We start from the raw sequence: 24,614 nt of genomic DNA, 5'->3' as shown, positions 1-24,614 counted from the left end.
AATTATTCTGGCAAAATGGACCCACTTCTGCTACTTAGGCAGATTACACAGAAGGTAAAGAATAACTTTTCATATTATAGGCAGGTTATTAACCAGTAAAGCAAGGAAGCAAGCCCAACAAAACTGAGCAAATGTTGCTAAATTTTAAACATATTTTATAGCTTATTATCAGACTCAGATGTTGTAAACTAAGGCAAATATAATTCATTTTCCATGTTTTGTTGTTCGTTATGCTCTTTCATGTTCTGAAACAGTTTACTATAGAGCACTGATTCTTTTTTGGGGATCTGTCAGGTCAAAATCATTTTCAGGGATGCTGGCTGGCTCAGTGGGTGAAATATGCACCTCTTGATCTTGGGGTCGTAAGGTCAAGCCCCATGTTGGGCATAGAGCTAACTAAAAAAAAAAAAAAACCATTTTCAAATAACTCTAAGAGTTTATGTTAACAAACAATGCGTTTATCATTACTCTTTTCAAATGAATCAGATTTTTAAAAATAATTCTGTTTTTATTTTTATTTATTTATTTTTTTAAAGATTTTATTTATTTGACAGAGAGAGACAGTGAGAGCAGGAACACAGGGGGAGTGGGAGAGGGAGAAGCAGGCTTTCCGCTGAGCAGGGAGCCCGATGTGGGACTCGATCCCAGGACCCTGGGACCATGACCTGAGCCGAAGGCAGACGCTTAACGACTGAGCCACCCAGGCTCCCTCTGTTTTTATTTTTAATGTAAATATTGATAGTTATGATCCACGTAAGTAAAACCTTTTTGGAGTTCTTAATAAGTTTGAGAGTGTAAAGAGACCAAGAAATGGGAAGACTACTGCTGTAGGACAAAATCACTTTGTCCTTGAAAAATGAAAGCCTATACATAGTTGTATTTCTCTGTCACTATTGGTCTTAGTGTAATTTCAACCTCTGGTAATGATTTAAACTTTTAACCAAAGTAACTATATTTAATTGAAATCTCACATTGAAACACTGAGGTGGAACAGTCTGTTGTATACAACAGGCATTTTATCAGACTAGCAAAGCTTATGAGCCCATACAGTACAAGTCTCTGCAGACACTGATGTCCCTTTTATACTTTTTTTTTTAAGGTTTTGTTTATTTATTAGAAAGTGGGGTTGGGGAGGAGCAGAGGGAGAGGGGCAAGCAGATTCCACACTGAGCGCAGAGCCCAACGTGGGGCTTGATCACATGACCCTGAGATCACAACCTGAGCAGAAATCAAGAGTCAGATGTTCAACTGACTGAGCCACCCAGGTGCCCCCCTTTTATACCTTCTTAAAGTGGCAAAAATGAACATTTTCATGAACATGTCCCCAAAATATAGCTTATTTACAGCATATAAAAATAAGCAAAAATATATAGAGTTAATTATGCTCAGTAATCAGTTTTCTAAAATTCTACCATCTTTAAAAATTAACTAGATAACCAGTGATTATCTCCTAATTTAATATCAAAGTTTTAAGCTATCTAAAGATCTTGGAAATCAGTGTCAGTACATGTTGTAATAAAAAGTTTGCCAGAGGGGCACCTGGGTGGCTCAGTTGGTTGGGCATCTGCGTTTGCCTAGGTCATGATCCCGGGGTCCTGGGATCGAGCCCCACATCTGGCTCCCTGCTTAGTGGGGAGTCTGCTTCTCTCTCTCCCTCTGTCCTTCTTCCCCGCTTGTGCGCTTGCTCTCTCAAATAAATAAAATCTTAAAAAAAAAAAAGTTTGTCAGAATAATAATTCAACTTAGTTGAGCACAAATTTACATTTTTAATCTTCTTAAGTATTTATATAGGCTACTGTTAGCTTATCTGAAAAGTAAAACTTTGTGTGTTTAGGAAAAACAAAACCAGGTAGAATTAAATGATTAGTCAGAGAAAATAAATAGCTTTTTTTCATAAAGCAAAGTTATCAAAGTAGGCTTGTTTGCCAAAATTGTACTTTAATTATGTGAACTTGGACTTTTAAAATGTTTTTGAGGGGCACCTTGCTGGCTCAGTCAGTAAAGTATGAAACTCTTGATTTTAGGGTTGTGAGTTCAAGCCCCACATTGAGCATGGGAGCCTACTTAACAAAAATAAAAATTAAAAAATTAAAAATGTTTCTGAGTTAATTCCTGTAAGAATATATTTTTTTAAGTGTAGTGCATTTAAACTATTAGAAATTTAATTTACTTGTTTTCTGGGAATTTGACAAATATTCTATTTATACAAGTACTTATTATTATTTTTTACCAATGAGCCAGTCAGAACAGAGTTCCTTTAACCAATGAGAGGTAAAAGCCTTTCTGAACTGCACATATAAAGCTTTATAGCTTTGTTTCTATGATTTCACCGCAGGTCAAGAGACATGAATTGTAGAGATTAAAAAAACAAACAAAGCTTACTGGTCCAAATACCAAAGACTTGTTCTTGGTGGGCATGAAATTCTTAACTGATATGAGCTCAAAATAGACAAAGAGACAAAAAAGATTACCAAGCCAGTGTCTTTTTCCTTTTACCCAAGAGATCTCTGTCATCCATGTAGAGGGATGACCAAATAAGTGGTCAAGCCATAAAACCAAATTCTCAGTCATTGTTACCACTTAGGGGTAATAATTTATTGGCCTTGCAGTAACTAAAAACCAAACCAAAGGTACAATCTGTGGAGAGGAAACAGCAACAACAACAACCAGAGAAGCAGGAGTCAGCAAAGTTAAATGTATTTTGCCACTTGGGTTTTGCTTCTGGGATCCAAGAAAAGAGGTGCCTAAGCTTAGGCAGCCGATGAGGTACAGTTCTCTGACAATGCAGTTTCTTGGCTGTGCCAGGTGAATCCACTGGGCATTTTGGTGGAACCCCCAAAACCGTTAAAAGATAGTTTTCAAAAAAGATAAAATCATGGCTCTTATACAAATATAAAATTAATGCATGCCAAAGGTTTTATTTAATTTGTTAATTAATGAGGGAACTAATAAGCTGTTACAACATTTGAAAGACAGTGACAAAAAACCAATATAGGCATTTGGGAATGCTGAAATAGATTTATAAATATAGACACAACTGGTCACGATCTGCAAGGGAGTAATGAATTGTATTCCACAGGCCAAAATGTCTTGCTTTTTTTTTTTTTTTTAAAGATTTTATTTGACAGAAAGAGACAGCCAGAGAGGGAACACAAGCAGGGAGAGAAGAGGGAGAAGCAGGCTTCCTGCAGAGCAGGCAGACTGATGCGGAACTCAATCCCAGGACCCTGGGATCATGACGTGAGCCGAAGGCAGCCGATTAACGACCGAGCCACCCAGGTGCCCCATGTCTTGCATTTCTATGGACAAGAATAACTTGCTTTACTCTCAGTTTTCTACAATTTATAGAGATTTAAAATAGGCCAGGCAGTGAAAGGATGTGTTAGAGTAATCATTTTCATCCACTTCAAAATCTTTCACAATTTTTTTGCCATTAGTTGGAAACATTTTTTTTTTTCATTTTTGTCTCTTACTATGCTTACCCTTTTCTTTCATGCAAAGGTTTTTTTAAATTATTTTTTTAGAATTTACTTATTTATTTGAGAGAGAAAAAGAGAGAGCATGAAAGGGGGGAGAGTCAGAAGGAGAAGTAGACTCCCCGCTGAGCAGGGAGCCCAAAGTGCGGGACTCAGTCCCGGGACTTCAGGATCATGACCTGAGCCGAAGGCAGTCGCCTAACCAACTGAGCTACCCAGGTGCCCCAAAAGTAACTTTATCTTTATGAGAATGTAATTTATCAATCTTTTTCTTCTGGATTTTAAGGCTTAGGAAAGTTTTCCATAGTACCAGGTTATAGAGGAATCCACTCATGTTTTCTTTTGGTACTTGTTGGATGGTTTTATTTTTTACTTTCACATTTCTGTTCTTTTTTGAATTTTCTTTGGGTATGGTGTTATGGATGGCTCCAGGTTTTATCTTTTTTTTTTTAAGTTTGTTTGTTTGTTTATGTACTCTCTACACCCAGCATGGGGCTCAAACTCGAAACCCCGAGATCAAGAGTCTTCATGCTTTTCTGACTGAGCCAGCCAGGTGCCCTGGTTTTTATCTTTTTTTATATGGCAGTCCAACTATCCTAACACCTCTTATTTATTTAAGAGACTGAGAGTGAGCGAGGAGAGAGAGCACAAGCTGGAGGAGGGGCAGAGGGAGATGGGGAAGCAGGCTCCCTACTGGGCAGAAAGCCTGATACGGGGCTCGATCCCAGGGCCCTGGGATCATGACCTGAGCTGAAGGCAGCCGCTTAACTGACTGAGCCACCCAGGCGCCCCAACGCCTCTTATTTAAAAAGCGTATTTTTTTTCACATTGATTTAAGATGCTATCATTATCATTTATTGAATTTTCATATGTGGTGGGTCTTTTGTTTATTTTGTTCATTGTCTGTATGTCTATTCATGTGCTATACCATGCTTTTAATTATAGAGGCTTTATTGTTATATTTGGTAGGGCTACCTTAACCTCATTGCTCATCTTTTTCAGAGGTTTCCTGATGACTCTACCTTTTTTTTAACTTTTAAAATTTTAGTATATTATCATTCTTTTGAGTGTAGTTGACACATAATCTTACATTAGTTTAATGTGTACAACATCTCAGTTCAACATTTCTATACTTTATGCTAATGCTTACAGCTACCATCTGTCACCATACAACACTATTACAGTACCATTGACTGGATTCACTGTATTCCCTGTGTTGTACCTTTCATTCATGAGACTCATTCATTCCATAACTGGAAGCCTGTATTTCCCACTCTCCTTCGCCCATTTTGCCCCTCCTCCTTCCCCCCCCCTTCCCCTCTGGCATTCATCAGTTTGTTCTGTGTAAGTATAGATCTGATCCTGCTTTTTGTTTGTTTATTTATTTGTTTTTTAGATTCCACATATAATTGAAATCATGTGGTATTTGTTTTTCTCGGACTTATATCACTAGCATAATACCCTCTAGTATATAGATTATCTCTTAAGCTATTAGGCAAACTGCACATTAGATCTGCTCTAGAGAGTTTAATGATTTTCCAAAGTCTAAGGAAGCAGTCTACATCTTCATTCTTTAATCTGCTTTAAGCATTTTCAATTAAAATTTATTTAGCAGTTCAGTTTGTTCTAGAGGACAAATACAATTTTGTATGTGTGGGTGTTTCAATTTCTCATCTTTTGCATTTTACCAAGTAGCACAGAAGTCAACAGGAAGAAACATCTCTGGTCAGGAGTGTAAAAACAGGAAGGAGGAAGTCTATTGCAAATCTCTTGTTAGCCGATTATCAATTCAGGTTTCACTATAGTGGATGTCCATTAGTGATTATCATTGTACTTTGTTGTTACCCACAATTAGCAGTAAGTGTTAATGTCAGTATTATAGAATGTCAACCCTAGTTGTAGGAAGTAATGCTAACCAACGAACTCTACTAGGCTCTTTCCTATGCCTGGGAACATGATACTGTTAGAACAAGTCACAGAAATTGCATATAGAGGAAAACAAGGCAAGTAAAATTCAACATCAAAAATACAGGGACTATCATCCTGTATTTTTTGTCTTTGCTTGAGCCTGATGCTTTGACAGGTTGTATGGCCCTTTAAGATATGATTGTATACTTTTTTTAAAAATTGGGGTATGTCAACTCTGTCATTTAAAAAATTGTTTGACAGAATGTCTTCAATTGAATTAGAGGAAGCACCTGGGCATTATTTTGTAAAGCATGCTAAGAGTGCATGTGGCAAACTAGCTGAAATATTTCATGGGAAATAACACAGAAGGTGAATATTTTGTAAATAAATCGTTTTCAGTATTCTGTGTTGAAAGAAATTGGATTCTGTGTTTATACATTTTTTTTCCTTCTGGAGTTGCTAGAAACTCACTTGCTCTCGATATTCAGGATACCTACTTGGTTTAGCTACCTAACAGTGTTTTTTTTTTTTAAGATTTTATTTATTTATTAGAGAGAGGGAGGGAGAGGGAGAGAGAATCTGAGGCCGACTCCGTGCTGAGCGCAGAGCCCGGCATGGGGCCCAATCCCACCATGGCGAGATCATGACCTGAGCTGAAACCAAGAGTGGGTTATTTAAGCGACTGAGCCACTCAGGCGCCCCCCAGCAGTGGTATTTTAAGATACTTAGCATGTCCTGAATTCTTTACTTAGCTGTACAATGTTGTGGATGTTTTGGAAAAAAAAAAAAGTATTGTGTAAAAGCTAGATGGCAGCTGCTGTTGCTGTTGCTGCTTTACTTCCTCCTCGCCCACCCCCTCCCTCTCCCCCGGGTTGACATGTTGACATGTTTTCCTCAGGAGTGTATTAACTTAAACTATATCTTTAGACCCTTATTTATGGATTATCGTGGGGTAATGCTTCCCACAATTTTTATGTCATGGCACAAACAGAAAAACTGAGAGATGGTCATTGTGGTGTGCCTGTAACCTAATCAGCTGGGAAGATGTGCTCTGGTGTACTGGTCAGATGAGGGGGTTTGTAAACCTCTTGCAGTTTTAAGAAATGTTTACATATGTGTGGGTGTGTGCATGGATATGTGTCTCAGGGATTTTTTTTTTTTTTTTTAGTTGTAGGTACCAAACCAAATTGTGCTTACTTAAGGAAATATGAAAAAAAATAGTGGAAGTTTACTGGGTTTCACAAAATTCTAAGGGCAATCATACTTCTTAAAAGACTGAATTAAAGAGGTAGAAGACTGTGTTTCTTTCTCTGTCTTCATTTTCCTTTGAAGTGTAGCTTTCTCTGCTTCTCTCTGTACTTGGTAGAGGATGACCACCTACAGCTTCCATATGTCAGTCTGGCACATATAGCTGACTGACTCAGAATTCCAATTCAAAATTCCTGAAAGAGTGTATTTGATCAAACCAGTTTGGATCAGAGCACACCTCTGGGCAGTGTACTGTGAGTGGAAGAGACTGTATTGCTTTAACAACTTTGTAGATGGTCAACAGTTCTTAGAGAGAAAGTGCATATTACAGTTGTGTTTCTGAACTTTTCTGGGGAGAGGATCCAACTTTGATCATAATCACAGAGGAGAATCTTGCTACTCCCAGGCCACTGTCCAAATAAAGATTAACTAAAATATAACAGAGTTATAATAGAGTTCCTACTACTTAGTACATCCTTCATATGAGTTAAACTGTTTGCCTTTTTCACAGTACCATGTCCTTTTCTACATGTGTTTACCCATAATTGATTACCCCTCTCTTTATTTCTCCAGCTACTCAAATATTACCTATCATTGAATTCCCATCTTAGGTCCCACTTCCTCCATGAAATCTTTGCGTCTTAGAACAGCATTCTGGGTGTGTGTATATATATATATATATATATATGTGTGTGTGTGTGTGTGTGTGTGTATATATATACGTATTTATATGTATACATAATTTTTTTCTTGTGTCTGAGTTCTTATACTATGGATTTTTTAAATGCTATACAATGTTATTTAGCTGTGTGTAAATGTATGTTTTAATATGTATGTCTTAAATGCATGTCTTAAATGCAGGCCTAATGAAATTGTCCGTGAGACCTATGGTTGTTACACATATCTGATTAGTTTTGATGTTACATAGCATAATGCCTTGGGTACAGCAGACTCTCAATAAATACTTTCTGAACTGAATTAATGAAAACCAAAATCCTTTTTGTTTTATAGAAAGCTTGAAAAATAGGTGAAAAAAACAGTTGTTTCCTACTACTGAAGGAGAATCATAATTGACATTAATTCTAGTATATTCTTATATTTGAAATGACATATTATTTATTTGTTGAATATTTATTGAACGAATCTATGCCATTCAACAAGTTAAATTTTGAGTATTAAGTATTTGTTAAATGAAGTTACAGTTGTCTTGTATAAATTTTTATCCTGTTTATTTGATTATTTTATTTTTGTACCTTTAGGTGGTTATTATTTTTGTCAAATTCTATAAACAGTGATATTAACTCTAAAATAATTTCCTAGGATCTTTGTTCCCAAAGTAAAAGTAATCATGTAGATAATAATAGCTAATAAAAATCTATTGAACATTTACTGTGTGCCTCTGTTTTAAACACTTAAATGTATTATTTAATCTTCACAAAAAGCAAATGAGATACTATTATTATATACCTATTCTGCAGATGAAGAAATTGAGGTAGAGATAATTTAGGTCATTGGGCTTGGGCACATAGTAAGTGGTGCAGCTAGATGTGAACATAGACCTTTTGGCCTCTGAGCCTATACTCTTAATCATTATGTTTTGCCTTCTAATTTAGAGTATCAGATAATGAAAGCTGCAGTATAAAAACATCACTAAATTTTAACTAAAAAAAAAAAACCATGGAAAGGTTTACATTAAGATTGGGAACGGTAAGGAATGTGACTAGGACTATACTCAGGGAAGGAAGGTCCTGTATTTTAAACTTGTGCTTGGTCAGAGGAGGCTCGGATATTGAAATTAACTCACAATAGGGCACCTGGGTGGCTCAGATGGTTAAGCGTCTTGCCTTCGGCTCAGGTCATGATCCCAGGGTCCTGGGATCGAGTCCCGCATCGGGCTCCTTGCTCAGCAGGGAGTCTGCTTCTCCCTCTCCCTCTGCCTCTCCCCCTGCTTATTCTCTCTCTGTCTCTCTTGCAAATGAATACATAAAATCTTAAAAAAAAAAATTAACTCACAATAAAGTAATGTAGGTCCCTTATTCTTCTGCAACTCCCAGGTACAGGGCTCTGGTAACTTTAGTAAGGCCAGTCTCCAGTTTATTCTTTCCAAGAGATGGGGGCTGCTTGATGCAGCAGCAATCCCTGACCTTTTATCTTCTCCATTTATTTTTCAATTCTAAATGATGAAAAAACCAAAACACCACCATCATTCCCTACCTTCCCTTTTCATTCCTATCCTTTCATTCATTCCTATGGTAAAAAGGATGTAAGTCAAGTTTGCTTTTAGGCCTGTCTTACTAGAAGGGCTGGTTCTTTTTAGTTTGGTAGACCAGGCCTAATAGAATCTGTGTACAGTGGCGTGTTTGTCATTTTGTTTTCTGTTTTTGTCATTTCTGAATGTGAAGGCAGGCAACTGTTCTTTGTGTGGTTTGTGAGAGTGTGTGTATGTATTGTTGATGTCTGGGTGTTGCCAACTTTATTATAAAGGGGTTAATTTTCAGAGACTTCATTAATAGAGGCATTGCCATAGTAATAACAAAGATACTCTGGAAATGAGCATTGACTATATTACTGACATATTTAAGGTAAATAATTTCAGCACCAGAATGGTGATTTTTGTGCAGTGAGCTGCTCTTACCTTTTCTTGTGCAGTGTTTTCTAACACTCCATATAGGTCCAAGACTTGGATTGTATACCTGGCTCTGGCCTTTTTAAAGATTTGTTTATTTATTTATTTATTTGAGAGAATGAGAGAGAGAGAGAGTGTGCTCAGGGAGGGACAGACAGAATCTTTAAGCAGACTCCCCACTGAGCATGGAGCCCAATGCACATATTGATCCCAGGACCCCGAAATTATGACCTAAGCTGAAACCAAGAGCAGCCATTCAGGGCACTCAACTGACTGAGCCACCCAGGCACCCTGCTCTGGCCTTTTTAGTAGGCAAGTGGTGTTGAGCAAATCCTTTAACTTCTCAGACCTTTGTTTCCTTCATCTGTGAGATAGAGATAAAACCAGTAGCCCTATTTTCCAAGCGTTCTTGGGATCAAGTGCAATGATGTACTATGTAAAATTGCTTTGTGGATTGCAAAGTACTAATACAAAGGTAAAAGCTTATTTTTATTTATTTATTTATTTTTGTTAATTATGTTCTGCTTTTGAGTGGACATGGAATTGTCCTCTCTACTTACTGTTGTCTCTGCAAAGCTGTGAAATGACCAACATCAGTGGACTGTGTCAGGATCAATAGTGGGGATTGAGGTCAGCCTTATATCAGGGTAACCATGTTTTTGTTTCCCTCCATACTATTTGTGAATTATACTTACTTGACAAAGTTTTTTTGTCTTTTGAAAAACACAGTATAAAATTAATGTTTATTAATATTTATTTTTAAAATGCATAGTTTTGAATGCTTTCTTCCAAAGTTCAAATTAAATACATCTACATCTGACTTTCATTTTTAATATATTGTGCAGTTTAGTAAAGTTCTTGTTTTTACTTCAGGACCTACTTATATGATGGTTTCTTTTCTAGGACCTCCAAAAATTATGAGCCTGGAATTGCCAGAAAATGTTTATGGTGTTTATGGTTCTTTTCTATTTTTAACCATTATATTAAAGTAATAGGTATCAGGATAAGGCAGCTTCAAAAAAGAGGAAACATTATTTTAATTTCATAGTTTTTGTTAATTTGGTTGAGTATGAGATTCACACCATGTTTGATGCAGTAGTAAAAGAAAAATATTGGATTTATACTTTTTGGTGAAGGGTGCCCTCTAGCGACCCTATTCTTTTTATTAAGATTTGCAATTTGTTTTGGCCCTTGTGTATTGAATATAGAAATAAAAGATGCCTTCAGTTCTCAAAGAATTTAGAAGATGAAATATACACTAAATAATTAGAGGATAAATTTTATGTGTTATACAAATAAAGATAAATTTTTAAAAAGATAGTTGTACAAATTAATTAAAGGGGGGAAATTTTAGGTAATGGGAAAGTTATTATCCAATATGGTTATTGATGAAATTTTCCTAAAGAAAATGTCTTGAACTGAATTTTGAAGGAAGATTAAAATTGAGGCATAGCAGGGCGTCTGGGTGGCTCAGTCGGTTAAGCATCTGCCTTCAGGTCAGGTCATGATCCCAGGGCCCTGGGATCGAGCCCCACATTGGGCTCCTTGCTCAGTGGGAGCCTGCTTCACCCTCTCATCCTGGCTTGTGCTCTCTTGCTATCTCTGTCTCTCTCAAAGAAATAAATAAAATCTTAAAAAAAAAAAAAAAGATTGAGGCATATCTTGTGGGGAAAGGGCATCCTGCAGTGGAAAAAGAAGGACAGTACCAAAAAGGACTAGTGCCAAAAGGAAAAGAAAAGGATAGAAGAAAAAAAGGAATTATTTTGGAAAATGTTTAAATTTAATTCTAATTTACATATTTTATGCAGATGTCCAAATAATTTGTATTGTACTTGTAAACTTTTTTTTTTTTTCAGGGATTCAGGAAGGATTTGGCTGGGCATTTGTGACTTGGGGTTTTTCATACAGTTGCGTCCAGAGCTGAAATTATCTGGACTAGACAACCAAGATGGCTCACTCATATGGCTGGCAGTTGATATGGCTGTCGTTTTGGAGTGCTCACATATGTGGTCTCTCCAGACCGTTATTTTTTATTTATTTTATTTGTTAGAGGGAGAGAGCACACAAGCAGAGGGAGCGGCAGGCAGAGGGAGCTGAGCAAGGTGCCTGATGCGGACCATCCTGGGGCCCAGGGATCCTGACCTGAGCCGAAGGCAGAGGCTTAATGGACTGAACCACCCAGGTGTCCCTCCAGCACATTATTTTATTTTATTTTTTAAAAGATTTTATTTATTTATTTGACAGAGAGAGACACAGCGAGAGAAGGAACACAAGCAGGGGGAGTGGGAGAGGGAGAAGCAGGCTTCCCGCTGAGCAGGGAGTCCAATGTGGGACTTGACCCCAGGACCTAGGGATCATGACCTCAGCCTCAGGCAGACACTTAACGACTGAGCCACCCAGGCGCCCCTCCCAGCACGTTATTTTAAGGGTAGATTTCTTACATGGTGGGTGGCTTTCCCCAGAGTGGGTGTCCAAAGAAGTCCTGGGACAAGTTGCATGGTTTTTTCTAGTTCCTGAAGTTGCATGTAATTACTTCTGTCATATTCCATTGGCCAAAGTATTCAGAAGCCTGCCCAGATTCAAAAGAAGTAGGGGATATAGACCCACCTCTCAATGGAAAGTGTGGCAAAGAATTTTGGACCTCTTTTGTAAAACTACTTCATTTATTTTCCTACCTTTTTGAAGAATTATGCTCAGTACAGATAAATTTTTAATGATTTAAGGATCAGTAAACCTCTGTGTTAAAGTTAACTGTGCATATGTCTGTTTTCTGCACTTGTTTTCAGTTTCTATTGCATATGGTTGGTACTTAATGAATATTGTTGGAAAGAATACTCCTTTGTCTTTATCCAGGTGTTACTGTTTTGGAGCTATTTTCATTTCTTATTTGTTTCTGGATTACAGAGTGTCAGGGAAAGAATGTTATGGGAACATTGTTATTCATGTTTGATATATTTGATAAAATGGCTGGAAAAATGTTAGGAGTACTGGGTATGATAATTTTATATTGACTACTTTTTTTCTTGCTATTTTATACTACTAAGTAGAATTATATATATATTTTCCAAAATTGAGGGGTCTTGAACAAGCCTTTTGTGCTTTTATGATAGAGAGATGGTATATTTGCTATTGCTTAAAAAAAAAGGGGGGGCCTTCTCCCAAATGATAACTCATTTACTGTCTTCGATTAATATTTTAGCCCTTTGTTTTTCACATGGATGCTACTGAAATTTTGGGCACCTTAAATCTAAAGGCTCTTGAAGGGAATTGCATGACAAATTTGTTGAATTTACCAAATTTACTATATACTAAAAATCTGTGTGTTTTTTTTAAAGATTTATTTATTTTAGAGAGAGAGAGTGAGGGGGAGAGAGCACACGCTAGTGAGGGAAAGAGCAGAAGGAAAGATAGAGAATCTCAAGCAGACTCCCCATTGAGTATAGAGCCTGATGTGGGGCTCGATCCCATGACCCTGAGATCATGACCTGAGCTGAAATCAAGATTTGGATGCCCAACTGACTGAGCCACCCAGGTGCTCCCAAAAATCTGTTTTTAAAACTATTTTTGAGTTTATTAGCAAGCAATTTGTATTGTATAGGACAGTTTTATTACGTTTTGAAATTTTCTGATTAGTTTTTCTGTGATTATTATTGACATTGTCTTCATAGCATCATTTTTAGGAATATTTAATTTGTCAAAAGCTGATAATAATAGAGTGGTTGTCTTATAAATTTACTTAATATTCAGAAAAAGGTATGTCAGTAAGCAAAATACAAAGTTAGTAAGCAAAAGGTTAGTACCAAAATTTCAGTACTAATTATATCAATACCTGGAATCTGAAAAACATTCCATGTAAATATGAAATTGCTTAAGTATCACAAGCAGTCTCACTAATATGAAATACCACATCTTAATAATTATTAGAAATACAAAATTAAGATCAATATATTAGACATTAAGTTTGATATGACATTTGAAATACTGGTGAAAGAATAGTAAAAATGGATATGGACTGGAAGAATAAAGAATGCTTGAAAGGATGTAAAAGCAATTTTTTTATTACTGGAAATAGAGAATTAAGGCTAATGTATCATTTTAAAGAACTGGCAGAAAATATGGTTAATGTTTGAAAAATTAAAAAACAACATTAAAAATCATCCAGTGGAGGTTAGAAGTAGCTGACACAGTTTTATCAGAGATAAAACTGCACATTTCTTTTTTTTTTTTAAAGATTTTATTTATTTATCAGAGAGAGAGAGAGAGAGACTGTGCATGCGTGCACGTGCATGACTCGGGGTGGGTGGGGCAGAGGGAGAAGCAGGCTCCCCACTGAGCAAGGCCAGATACGGGACTCGGTCCCAGTACCCTGGAATCATGACCCGAGTGAAGGCAGACGCTTAACCGACTGAGCCACCCAGGCATCCCACACATTTCTTTTCTGATAAAAGTTTGTAGAAAGTATTGACACCAACAGGTAAATGCAGTGCTAATGCCCAGGGATTCTTTTTTTTTTTAAAGTAGTTTTTATTATTATTATTTATTCATTTATTAGAGAGAGCACAAGTAGGCACAGTGGCAGGCAGAGGGAGAGGGAGAAGCAGGCTCCCCGCTGAGCAGAGAGCCCAATGTGGAACTTGATTCCAGGACCCTGGGATCATGACCTGAGCCGAAGGCAGATGCTTAACTGACTGAACCACCCAGGTGCCCGCCCAGGGATTCTTGAACAGTATTTTTGCCTTTAGCTTTCCAGGATTTTGAAAGTCCATTACCTTGATAAAGTCATAATTTTTCCTTAACAGCTGTTGATTGGTGTTTAATAAAATTCATAGGAAATTGTGCCAATGTTTGGTATTTTAATGGTAATCACTTTGGGTGAGTATCTTTACATTATTCTGTATAGAGCTTGGCTGTGCTCTTGTGTGGTTATGCAATGGAATATCTGTTCTTGGAGAACAAAGGATTCTGAGGTCGAGAAAGGCCATTTTTATTCTGTCTAGAAAACTATAGTGCTTCAGTAAATATAGGTAATTTAGGGAAATTGAGATCGGGTACTTTGAAATTTTATCAATTTTTTAAAAATGTAAACATTTTATTAGAAGTTAAAAAGTCATTTCTCAGCAAATAAATAGAGGTATCCCCTGCTTTTTGAAAGTTTATGTTACATCAGTTCACTTTTACAAAAGACCTACATTAGTACCTGTTTTCACTAACTGAAAGAAATCCAAAGAGCATTTTTGCTTTTGTGAAAAAAGGCAAAAAGTAAAAATCACATTCAGTAGCACGAGCAGTGGGGGTGGCACTGCCAAGCTCCTTCCTGGGGATCTGCACTCAGCTTCAAGCTGCCATAGCTCTAAACTGTGTCTGTGAGCATCTGTGTTTATCTTGATTTATTTTGTACATCTGTTAGCAAGATGTATTCTAAGATATATCAGAAAAACCTAAGAGAGATTATTTTTTGGGTCTGGGAATGCTCAAAAATTTTTCCATATAAATTAGTAATAATTGCTTCTTCAGTCTACACCATTTTGGTTTCATAGGAGCTCTCCACTTTCAGATAGTAGGAGAAACCTGTACGTTTTATTCTCTTTACAGTTACTGTGATGGAATTTTTTTTTTTACAATGAAAATATGGTGAAAGAAAAAGATACTGAAAATGGTATAACGATATTATGTGCCTTTTGGCAAAAAATATCCTAATGTGTTTTCAGTAATAAGAGAGTCCTTTTTCACATAATATTTTGTGAATGTTGTTTTCCATCCTTAAAAAACAAAACTGGAATATGATTAATAAATCATTTATCTTATTAATAGAATAGAGTATCTTTCCCAAAGCTTGAAGTAGTCTGAGTTCCTCCATTAAGACATTTGATTTGATTACATTAATTTTAAAGAAGCAATTTTAATATTTAATGTTATCTAGTTTTTTATATCTATTTTATTACCACTAGGTGGAGCCCTGTACATACAATTCAAGAAGGCATTTCTGAAAGATGATTTACTTGTTTAAATGCTATAAGCCTGATACATCAGATGGTCAAATAATGTATAACTCATATTTCAACATTTTGCTTTGGGATGGAAGATTAGATATAATGAAGATAGAAAATGTGTACTTAAAAGAATTTTTATTAAGCTGTGCTTTTAAGACATATACATTGTTTCTATGCATTCCTACTTGCTAAAATTAAAATATGTAAATTAAATCTCTTAGTGTAGCATAGTCCATCTTTATTTTCTGTTCACATGAAATTTTTAAATCATCTCTTTTAAAATTGATTTTACATCTGCATTTTGGCATGATTAGCATTACATTTTGGTGGAAGTAAGGCTTTATTGTGCTAAGCTTTTGGAAGGGAAGACTGAACTTTCTTACATTGAAGTTATTATATGTATAGTTCACACTTGAACAATGCAGCGGTTAGGGGTCACTGACCCCCTCTGCAGTTGGAAATCTGCATATAACTTTTGATTCCCCAAAGATTTAACTACAATAGCCTACTGTTGACCAGAAGCCTTAAATACCATGAACAGTCAATTAACACATATTTTGTATGTTATGTGTATTATATACTGTATTCTTGCAATCAAGTAAGCTAGAGAAAAGAAAATGTTAAGAATGTTTCAAGGAAGAGACAGTACATTTACAGTACTGTACTGTACTGAAAAAAAAACTCGTGTGTAAGTGTACCCATGCAGTTCAAACCATTGTCCAAGGTTCAACTGTACATGGAGCATTAATTTACAACCTTGGTGGATGTGGGATAGTGGGATGTGGGATACCAGCTTTCTGGTTTTGCCATATGTCTGTGTGTATTTACAGGATTTGATCAGGCTTGCCAGTAGACATTATAGCCTTCTGAGGGACATTTTAAAAGCAGAAAAATTCATTAAAATTGTATATTGCTTGAAAGTTTAGAGCAGTAATGTATCTGGCACATTAGTAATTAGATGGATAAAACTGTTAACCGACTTAAGTTTCAAAGATTGAATAGTGCTGAATGGTATTTCCTTTCTTGTCCTGCAGATCAAAATTTCAAAGAATAATGATTGTCATTCAAAGACAAGAAAAAATAGATTTTTTGGAGCCTTTGGCTGAGGTTAGACAAGTACAGGGCTCTTAGTTTTCTCTACGTATTTTGCTCCTCTTTATTTTGTTGCATTTGTAATTTTAACAATTAGCTATGCCTCAGTTCTCATCCTTTTTTTCTGTCTATTGGATGATTTCACCTGATGGGTGCAACAGTGCACATCAGGGATCCCCCATTGAGTCATTCTCAATTGTTGATCTTCAAAGGTGATCTGGTTAGTTGTTATGCCCATAACTTCTCTGCATTCCATGCTGCTTATCACCATTTCTGATTGGAGAGTCTATGTGACATAATGGTTAAGAGCACTGGCTTTGGGGGCGCCTGGGTGGCTCAGATGGTTAAGCGTCTGCCTTCAGCTTGGGTCATGATCCCGGGGTCCTGGGATTGAGTCCCACATTGGGCTCCCTGCTCAGCGGGGAGCCTGCATCTCCCTCTGCCTCTGTCTTTCTCTGTCTCTCATGAATAAATAAATAAAATCTTTAAAAAAACAAAAGAGTGCTGGCTTTGGAGTCAGGTAGACTTGGGGTTAAATCTTGGCCCTACTACTGTGTGACTTTGGACTTAGAGTCTTCGTGTTCCCAAACTGCATTTGTAAATTGGGATGCTAATAGAATCTATGTGGTAAAGCTGTAGTGAATATTAATGAGGTAATGCATGCAAAGTACTTATTAGTAAGTACTTAATTGTATGTTACTGTTTTGTGTTTGTGTTTGTTTGTTTGTTTGTTTTTTTATCTTCACCGCATTAAGCGAGAAGCAGCAGATATGACTCCTCTTTAGTCAGTTCAGTCACTGTGGGGAATTGTTGCCAGGGAGTTGCACATCTTCGCTGCTTTCCATATCCTCCCTCCACTGTCTCTCCAAAATATCTCTATAATTAAACGTAGTCCCTTCAAAGAAAAGATGGATAATTCCTGCTATGTATATGGTTTCAGGAAATACTTGGGGGGCACCTGGATGGCTCAGATGGTTGTGTCTGCCTTTGGTTCAGTTCATGATCTCAGGGTCCTGGGATTGGGCCCCGCATCGGGCTCCCTGCTCAGTGGGGAGCCTGCTTCTCCCTCTCCCACTCTCCCTGCTTGTGTTCCCTCTCTCGCTCTGTCAAATAAATAAATAAACTCTTAAAAAAAAAAATACTTGGGAGAGGAATTTCTTTTGCTTTATTCCCTTTTCCAGTGTTCTTATGCATATCCACCCTTTCTCCTTCCCTTTTTTTCTCTATTCACTCAGCTATTTATTGTTGGCTTTATTAGCAAATTTTCAGACTAGTTATTTCTAATATTACTTTTCATCAGAGTGGGTAGAGGGTTAAATCAACTACATGTATTGATTAATTCCATTTTTAGTGCTTGTGTCTGGCTCTTAGATTTGTGCTGTATCTATTAAGTTGAGAAAGTCAGAACTAGGAACTTCCTAGGGTCCTTTTCAGGGCCAGATTCTATCTTGTGATGAATTTTGGATTCTGCCACTTGCTTGAGCCTTCAGTACATTTTAAAAAGTGCAATTAATTCCTGTGGTTTAGAATGTTTCCTCATCTCTCCTTCTTTATTTCTGTGCACTCTGCTCAGAATGATCTCATTGATATGGATTATGGATGACACGCGGTTATATCAGCTTGGGCTGCAGCTTGTACTCGTGTCTATAACAGTGAGTGGTTATCAGGAGTCGGGAGACTAAGACTTAGTAGTAATAGGTGGATCATTCACAGTACTGATTTCTTAATGTTATTTTTATTGGGGCTTGAAGTTCTATTGTAACAGCAGAAAACATGGGATATAAATAGTTCACCCATTTCAGGCTTTGTTTTTCTATTAATGGGAAGTGAGTATTGTATATGTTCCAATACTGCTTTTCTTCATACTAATAACATCAGTAGAAAAAGAGGCATTCACCTATGATGCTATACTAGATGCATTGGCAGTGTCTTGAATTACTATAAAATAGGAGTAGTTTCGTTTTTAAAACTTAGGAGAATAAATTAGACACACTGAAAGATGGACTTTAAGAACTTTCTAGAATAAAATAGACTTCTGGAAAAAATTATTGTTTTTTCTTCTGTTTATATATTATTACTACTTTTAAAAGAGAAAACAGGGTTGCTTTTGTACTGACAGAGGTGGACCCTCTTTGGAGGGACATTGTAGTAGGGCAGTCCTGAAATATCTCTTTAGATTTTTGCTACAGTGCTACAGCTATCACAGAAAAAAAGAGAGTAGGCAATTCTTTTGGTATGTTCTGTTCACGACCTGGTTTTTAAGAGCCAGATACGTTTCAAACTTGTATTAAGATAGGTAAAAAAAAATTTTAGAGGGGTGCCTGGGTGGCTCAGTTGGTTGAGCGACGGCGCCTTCGGCTCAGGTCATGATCCTGGAGTCCCGGGATCAAGTCCCGCATCGGGCTCCCTGCTCAGTGGGGAGTCTGCTTCTCCCTCTGATCCTCCCCACTCTCATGTGCTCTCTCTCTCTCTCTCATTCTTGCTCTCTCAAATAAATAAATAAATAAATCTTTAAAAAAATTTTAGAAATGCGTGTATATGTATATTACTTCAATACGTATTCATAGTTATGAAATAAAAATTTGTTTATAGCACACCAGTGTCAGATAAACTTTCTCTTTCATGTGGATTTTCCTTCAGAATGTATGTTTAATTAGGAATTCTTATTAAACATAGTAATTATAGGAAAAGCACATGGGAAGCACAAAAGTACTTTGGGAATTCTAGTACTGTCTCAGTCCCTCATTAACTAGACTACACTGAGCAAGCCATTTATTGTTTCCATGCCTACTTCCTCACTTGTGAAAAGAGGGCAGTGGTATTTTCTCTGGTGTAGTCTAAGAAATAAATGAAACATTAGATGTAAAAAAATGCAAAAGGCCCCATAACTCCTTTACCATGGAGTATTAGCCATATTTGATATTTGTGGCCACTACTTATTCAGCAGCCAATTCACTCATTTAATAAGGATTTGGTTGTCTTTTATGTACATAATATGCTAGCAGCTAGTGTATATTGAGCACTTACCATATGTCAGCTATTGCTAAGAATTTTTCATTTGTTTACTAATCCTTAAAACATTGTGATGTAGATACTTTTTGTTTGTTTGTTTTTAAAAGATTTTATTTATTTGTCAGAGAGAGAGAGGGAGAGCACAAGCAGGGGGAGTAGCAGAGGGAGAGGGAGAAGCAGGCTTCCCGCTGAGCAGGGAGCCCGATGCAGCGCTCGATCCCAGGACCACGGGATCATGAACTGAGCTGAAGGCAGATGCTTAACCGGCTGAGCCACCCAGGCGCCCCTAGATACTGTTTTTTTTATCCCTATTTTATTGTTGAGGGAGTTGAGATTTAGAGAAGTCAAGTGGCTTATCTAAGGTTGAACAGTTAGTGTCTTTTCTGAGTCCATCTACCTATCCATCCATTCATCCTTCCAATTATTCATTAATTATTTATTAAGCATCTGCTATGTGATAAGTACTCTTCTGGGGCCGAGCATTCAGTGGGGGAACAAAACAGACAACTTACATTCCAGTGGGCAAAGGCAAAATAAAAGTGTGAAATAGAGAGTATATTTGAGTTTATTCTACAGGGTTAAGAGTGATGTGGTGATAAAGTAAACTCCTTTGTTTTAAAAAAGAAAAAAGCAGGGAAGGGAATTGTGGAATTGTGTGTGTGTGTGTGTTTATAGTATAGATATTGTAGCCAGAAAGGGCTTCATCAAGAAGGGGATAAAAGACCTGAAGGGAGGCATTACATGTGTACGAAGTGTGATTGAGGCAGAGGAAACAGCATGTGTAAAGCATAGGGCAGGAAAGTGCTTAGTGTGTTTCAGGAACCACAAGGAGGCCAGTGTTGCTGGCATAGAATAAGTAAAGTGGAGAGTAAGTATTAGGAAGTGAGGTCAGTGAGATAATATGGGGCAAAATTATATAGGGATTTATGGGCTGTTGAGAAATAGGGTTTGGAGCAGAAGAGAGACATGGGATTTGATATATATTTTAATGGGATCATTCTGTCTACTGTTGAGAACAGATTGAAGGGAAGCAGGGGTGAAATCAAGGAGACTGATAAGAAAGCAGTTGGTAACATTCTAGGCAGATGATGGTGACTTAGTCCAGGGCGGCACCAGTAGATGTTGTAAGATGTGGTTGGATTTGCTGGATTATTTTGGTGGGGAGAGTGAGAGAAAGCGAACTGTCATGGGTGATTTCAAGGTTTTTTGCCAGAGCACCTAGAAGAATGGGGTTTACTGAGATGGAGGAAGACTGTGAGAGGAGCAGGTTGGAGGAAGAAGGTAGGAAATAATTTTGGACATATTTGAGATGCTTATCAGATACCCAGTTGGAGAAATATATGAGTTTGAAGTTCAGGGGAGAGTTGGGACTGGAAACATAAATTTGGGAGGTGTCAGTGTTCTTATGGAATATAAAACTCCAAATCTGGATGAGATTGAGAGAGTAGTACAGGTAGAAAAGAGATGTCCAAGATCAGAGCCTAGTTCTAGCTCAGCTCTTAAAGGCCCAAATTTTTAATAATCACTATCCAATATCGCTGTCTCTAGTATTATAATAGGTACTCATTAAAAACCTATAACATGGAGGCTGCCCTCAAAAGCTTATGGTTGATACGAAGAAACAAAATATAGGACATATATTTGAAAGGTTTAAATTACAGTGCAAAGTATAATATATGATTACATGTCATAAGGAGTGGAAAGGACTATGAATTTACCTGTTATGCTTATGAAGAGATTACTTGGCATGGAAATGATTGACAGAGTCCTGTTGGAGGAAATGGGAATTGAACTAAATCACAAACAGTGGGCAACAGATTGGGGGTGGCACATTTTTGGGAGGTCCCCAAGACTACCATTAAGTTCAGAATTTACTACCATCAAGTTCAGAATTTAGAAAGCTGTTATATTCACAGTTGCTGTTTGTTACAGCAAAAGAATATGGATTAAAATTAACATTAGGAAAAGGCATATAAGGCGGGGTCTAGGAGAGTTCAAAGCAGGGTCTTCCAGTAGTCCTTTCCCAGTGGTCATGCAGACAGCACTTACTTCTCCCAGCAATGATGTGTGGCAACAGTCATGGAGTATTTGCCAACCAGGGTAACTCACCTAAGCCGTGGTGTCCAGGGTTTTTCCTGGGGGTTGGTCACATAGATATGGCTGACTGTCGTGAGTTGCTTACCCTCAGTCTGTAGACTCTCTGGAGCTGCTATAATGTGGCCAAAGGCCCCCATCCACTGTAAATCACATGTAAAGCACATTGCTAACTTAGATTATTTGGCATTGCCCAAGGCCCCCAAGTAAACAAAGACAACAATCAGGTAGAACATTCCCAAGGCTTACCTTCCAGGAGCTGGGGGCAAGGGCCAAACCTTTCTTTGGGCAAGGTCAATCCTTTTCTGAATGGTGGTTGGCAAGGGAGGGTAATGCCCCTACGTGGAGATAGCATGAGCTGAGATACAGTAGAAATGTGTACACCATATTTAGAGAATATTGTGGTGACTGCAGTATGGCCTTGCGCTTGAGAATATGAACTCTGGAGCCAGACTACCGGGATTCATATCTCATCTGTCCCTTGCAAGTGTGGAATTTATAGCAGTTACATAATCTGTAACATCTGTAAAGCAAGGGTAATAATAATACCTACTTTATAGGCTTATTGTGAGGATTAAAAAATTAATATATAAAATGCACTTAGAATATGTCCTGACACAGTAAGTACTGTAGAAATCAGTAGTTTGTTCATCATTCTTTAATCATTTACTCAGTGATTCTTTTTTGAGCACTAGTGTGTTAAAGACTCCTGTCCTGAGGCTCAGACCTTTATTTCCTGATATCTAGACAGTTTCCAAGTATCTAGAGGGTTTGTGGCTCATTTAATAATAACATGTTCAAAAAGAAATTAAGTAATTTTTCATACAAATGATTTCTACTAATGACAGTACTATCAATACAGTTTTATTTTAAGATTTTCAGCCCTTGCGGGCGCCTGGCCAATACACTCAATTAAGCATCCAACTCTTAGTTTCAGCTCAGGTTGTGAGATGGAGGCTTCCATCAGCCTCGGCACTCAGTGTGGAGTCTGCTTGAGATTCTCTCTCTCCCTCTCCCCCCACCATTTGTGCTCTCGCTCTCTGAAATAAATAAATCTTAAAAAAAAAAAAGATTATCAGCTGTTGCTATGAAGTTAAAACTTGTATTTAACTGGCAATCAAAGAACTTAATTTGTAGAGAAGTGTTGATCCCTTGTTATATTAAGTGGGATTCATTGTGATGCCTCTGCATTTATTCTGTTGCCTCAACTGTTACTTGAAGATGGCATGCTATGTAATTTGGTCTGTGGTATCAGTGATAGAAATGATACCTTTCTAAAGAAAAGGTTTGTCATAATATGCTGCTGCTTGAGGGCTTGCACTTTGTAGAATTGCATTCCCTTCTGCCCTGCCATCTTTTTTTTTTTTAATATATCAGTCCCAGTTACATTTTTTCCCCTTCTCTTTGGACCATGATAAGCTTCAGAATAGTGACTTTGGGAGCAGGGTAATTTAGAGTGAAGAGACTTTTACACTGGAGAAGTAATTTGCATGTAAGAGATAGGAAGGTGTTTTTTAGGTGTGTTACAGGCTTGCTTACTTTAAACCATTTAACTTATGCTCCGAAGCAACTGTAATTTAATGTTGGTACTATATCATGTTATGATGAATAGCTTTATATTTAAAAGTCATATTCACAGACTTAAATCTGGGTATCAGAATTAAGTAATTCTTGAAATATATGAATGTCTCCTTAATATACTGATTACAAACCAACAAAAAATTATTAGCTGTTGCAAAGAATGGGCTTAATAAAGAATAAATTTTGGTGAACTGGGAAGTTAATGTTAGTTTTCTTTTTTGTGTACATTCAGGTCTGTGTATGATGACCAACCAAATGCACACAAGAAGTTTATGGAAAAGTTAGATGCTTGTATCCGTAATCATGACAAGGAAATTGAAAAGATGTGTAATTTTCATCATCAGGGTTTTGTAGATGCTATTACAGAGCTCCTTAAAGTAAGGACTGATGCAGAAAAACTGAAGGTAAGAAATATTTTAAAATTCTCTTTATTTTTGCTCTCCTTAGTCAAGTATTAGTTTGTAGTGCATACGTACAAATCATTATTAAATGTACTATTTTCAAGAAGTGAATTAGTGTGTATATTTGGAAATGCTCTTTATGCTCTATTAACATAGTTGTCATGCTAATGACAGAAGTAATCTCTTTTTTGTAAAGCAAGTAATGCATTGACTTAACAGGATTTCTTTCCGTGCAGGGAAATGAACTAAAAAAATTCATACAAAGAAAGGCCTCATTTGCAGTTTTAGAATTTTAAAAATTGCAATTAGTACAATAATGATAAGCTATTCTTTAAAATTTAAAAAAAAACTATAAGTGCTTGTGTTTTCAAAATTATTTGATAATATTGAAATTTTTTTTAGTTTAATAACAAAGCACAATTTTTTAAAAGAAAGTTGGTCTATATTTTCTGCCACACAGCAAAAATATTTATTAAATGAGACCTGGATTTGTTCAGTCAGAATACAAAGTATTTAGTTATAAGAATTGGCCTATTTATCTTTCTTTACATTTGGAGAATTTAGCAGATAAAATGACCCTGGTTCACTAAAAGTTATGATTAGAAAACCATTATATAAAGGATATTCAGATAACAAGAGACCAAATACAGCATCAATGAGGTCAATGAGCATCTTTGTTCAGAAATTAATGAGATTTTTAATAAACTAGAATGTGCTTCCTTACTATGATGACCTAATGAGTCACTTAATATGTGGGAAAATTTGAGGTTGAGCTTTGTCTGCACCTGCAGCATTAAAATGTTGCTGTGGATTGAAATTTCCGTGTTTGATGTTAATCAACCACCCAGTGTTTGCATTCAGCAAAGTATGAATGTTTAATTACCATAAAATGCAATCACCATTTCGTACAGACAATGAATGGCACATAGACCTCATTGAAGTTATCAAAAAGGGACCAGTGGTCAATTGGGTCAGTGATTTGAATTGTTTGACAGACTTAGAGAAGCAAGTAAAGTTCAAAAATCTAGATTAAATTTGAGAAGTTTGCCACAGAATCTGTTAAAAAGAACTGTCATAAGTAATTGAAGTTAACAAAAGCCCTTTTCAATCAAAAGTTCAAGTTCAAGCTGTAGAGTTAATTTGAATTTGCATTTCTTTGTTCTAAGTTTCTCATGAAGCATGATCT

General features: G+C 36.8%; 1 protein-coding gene across 4 annotated transcripts in view; it reads left to right on the top strand.

The window, feature by feature from the left end:
* The window catches only part of EXOC6 (exocyst complex component 6), a 227,377-nt gene that overhangs the window by 13,332 nt on the left and 189,431 nt on the right, over window positions 1-24,614 (top strand). For all 4 annotated transcript variants that reach the window (XM_028098444.2, XM_028098441.2, XM_088019985.1 and 1 more), the window contains exon 2: window positions 23,260-23,431. In XM_028098444.2, the coding sequence (XP_027954245.1) occupies window positions 23,260-23,431 (172 nt within the window). The remainder of the gene's footprint in view (window positions 1-23,259; window positions 23,432-24,614) is intronic.

This window comes from Eumetopias jubatus, unplaced genomic scaffold (assembly GCF_037043125.1).
Source record: "Eumetopias jubatus isolate StellerSeaLion01/CBP00866 unplaced genomic scaffold, mEumJub1_p1.0 scaffold_17, whole genome shotgun sequence".
In the NCBI taxonomy this organism is placed as follows: domain Eukaryota; kingdom Metazoa; phylum Chordata; class Mammalia; order Carnivora; family Otariidae; genus Eumetopias; species Eumetopias jubatus.
This window is presented reverse-complemented; position numbering and strand designations above follow the sequence as displayed.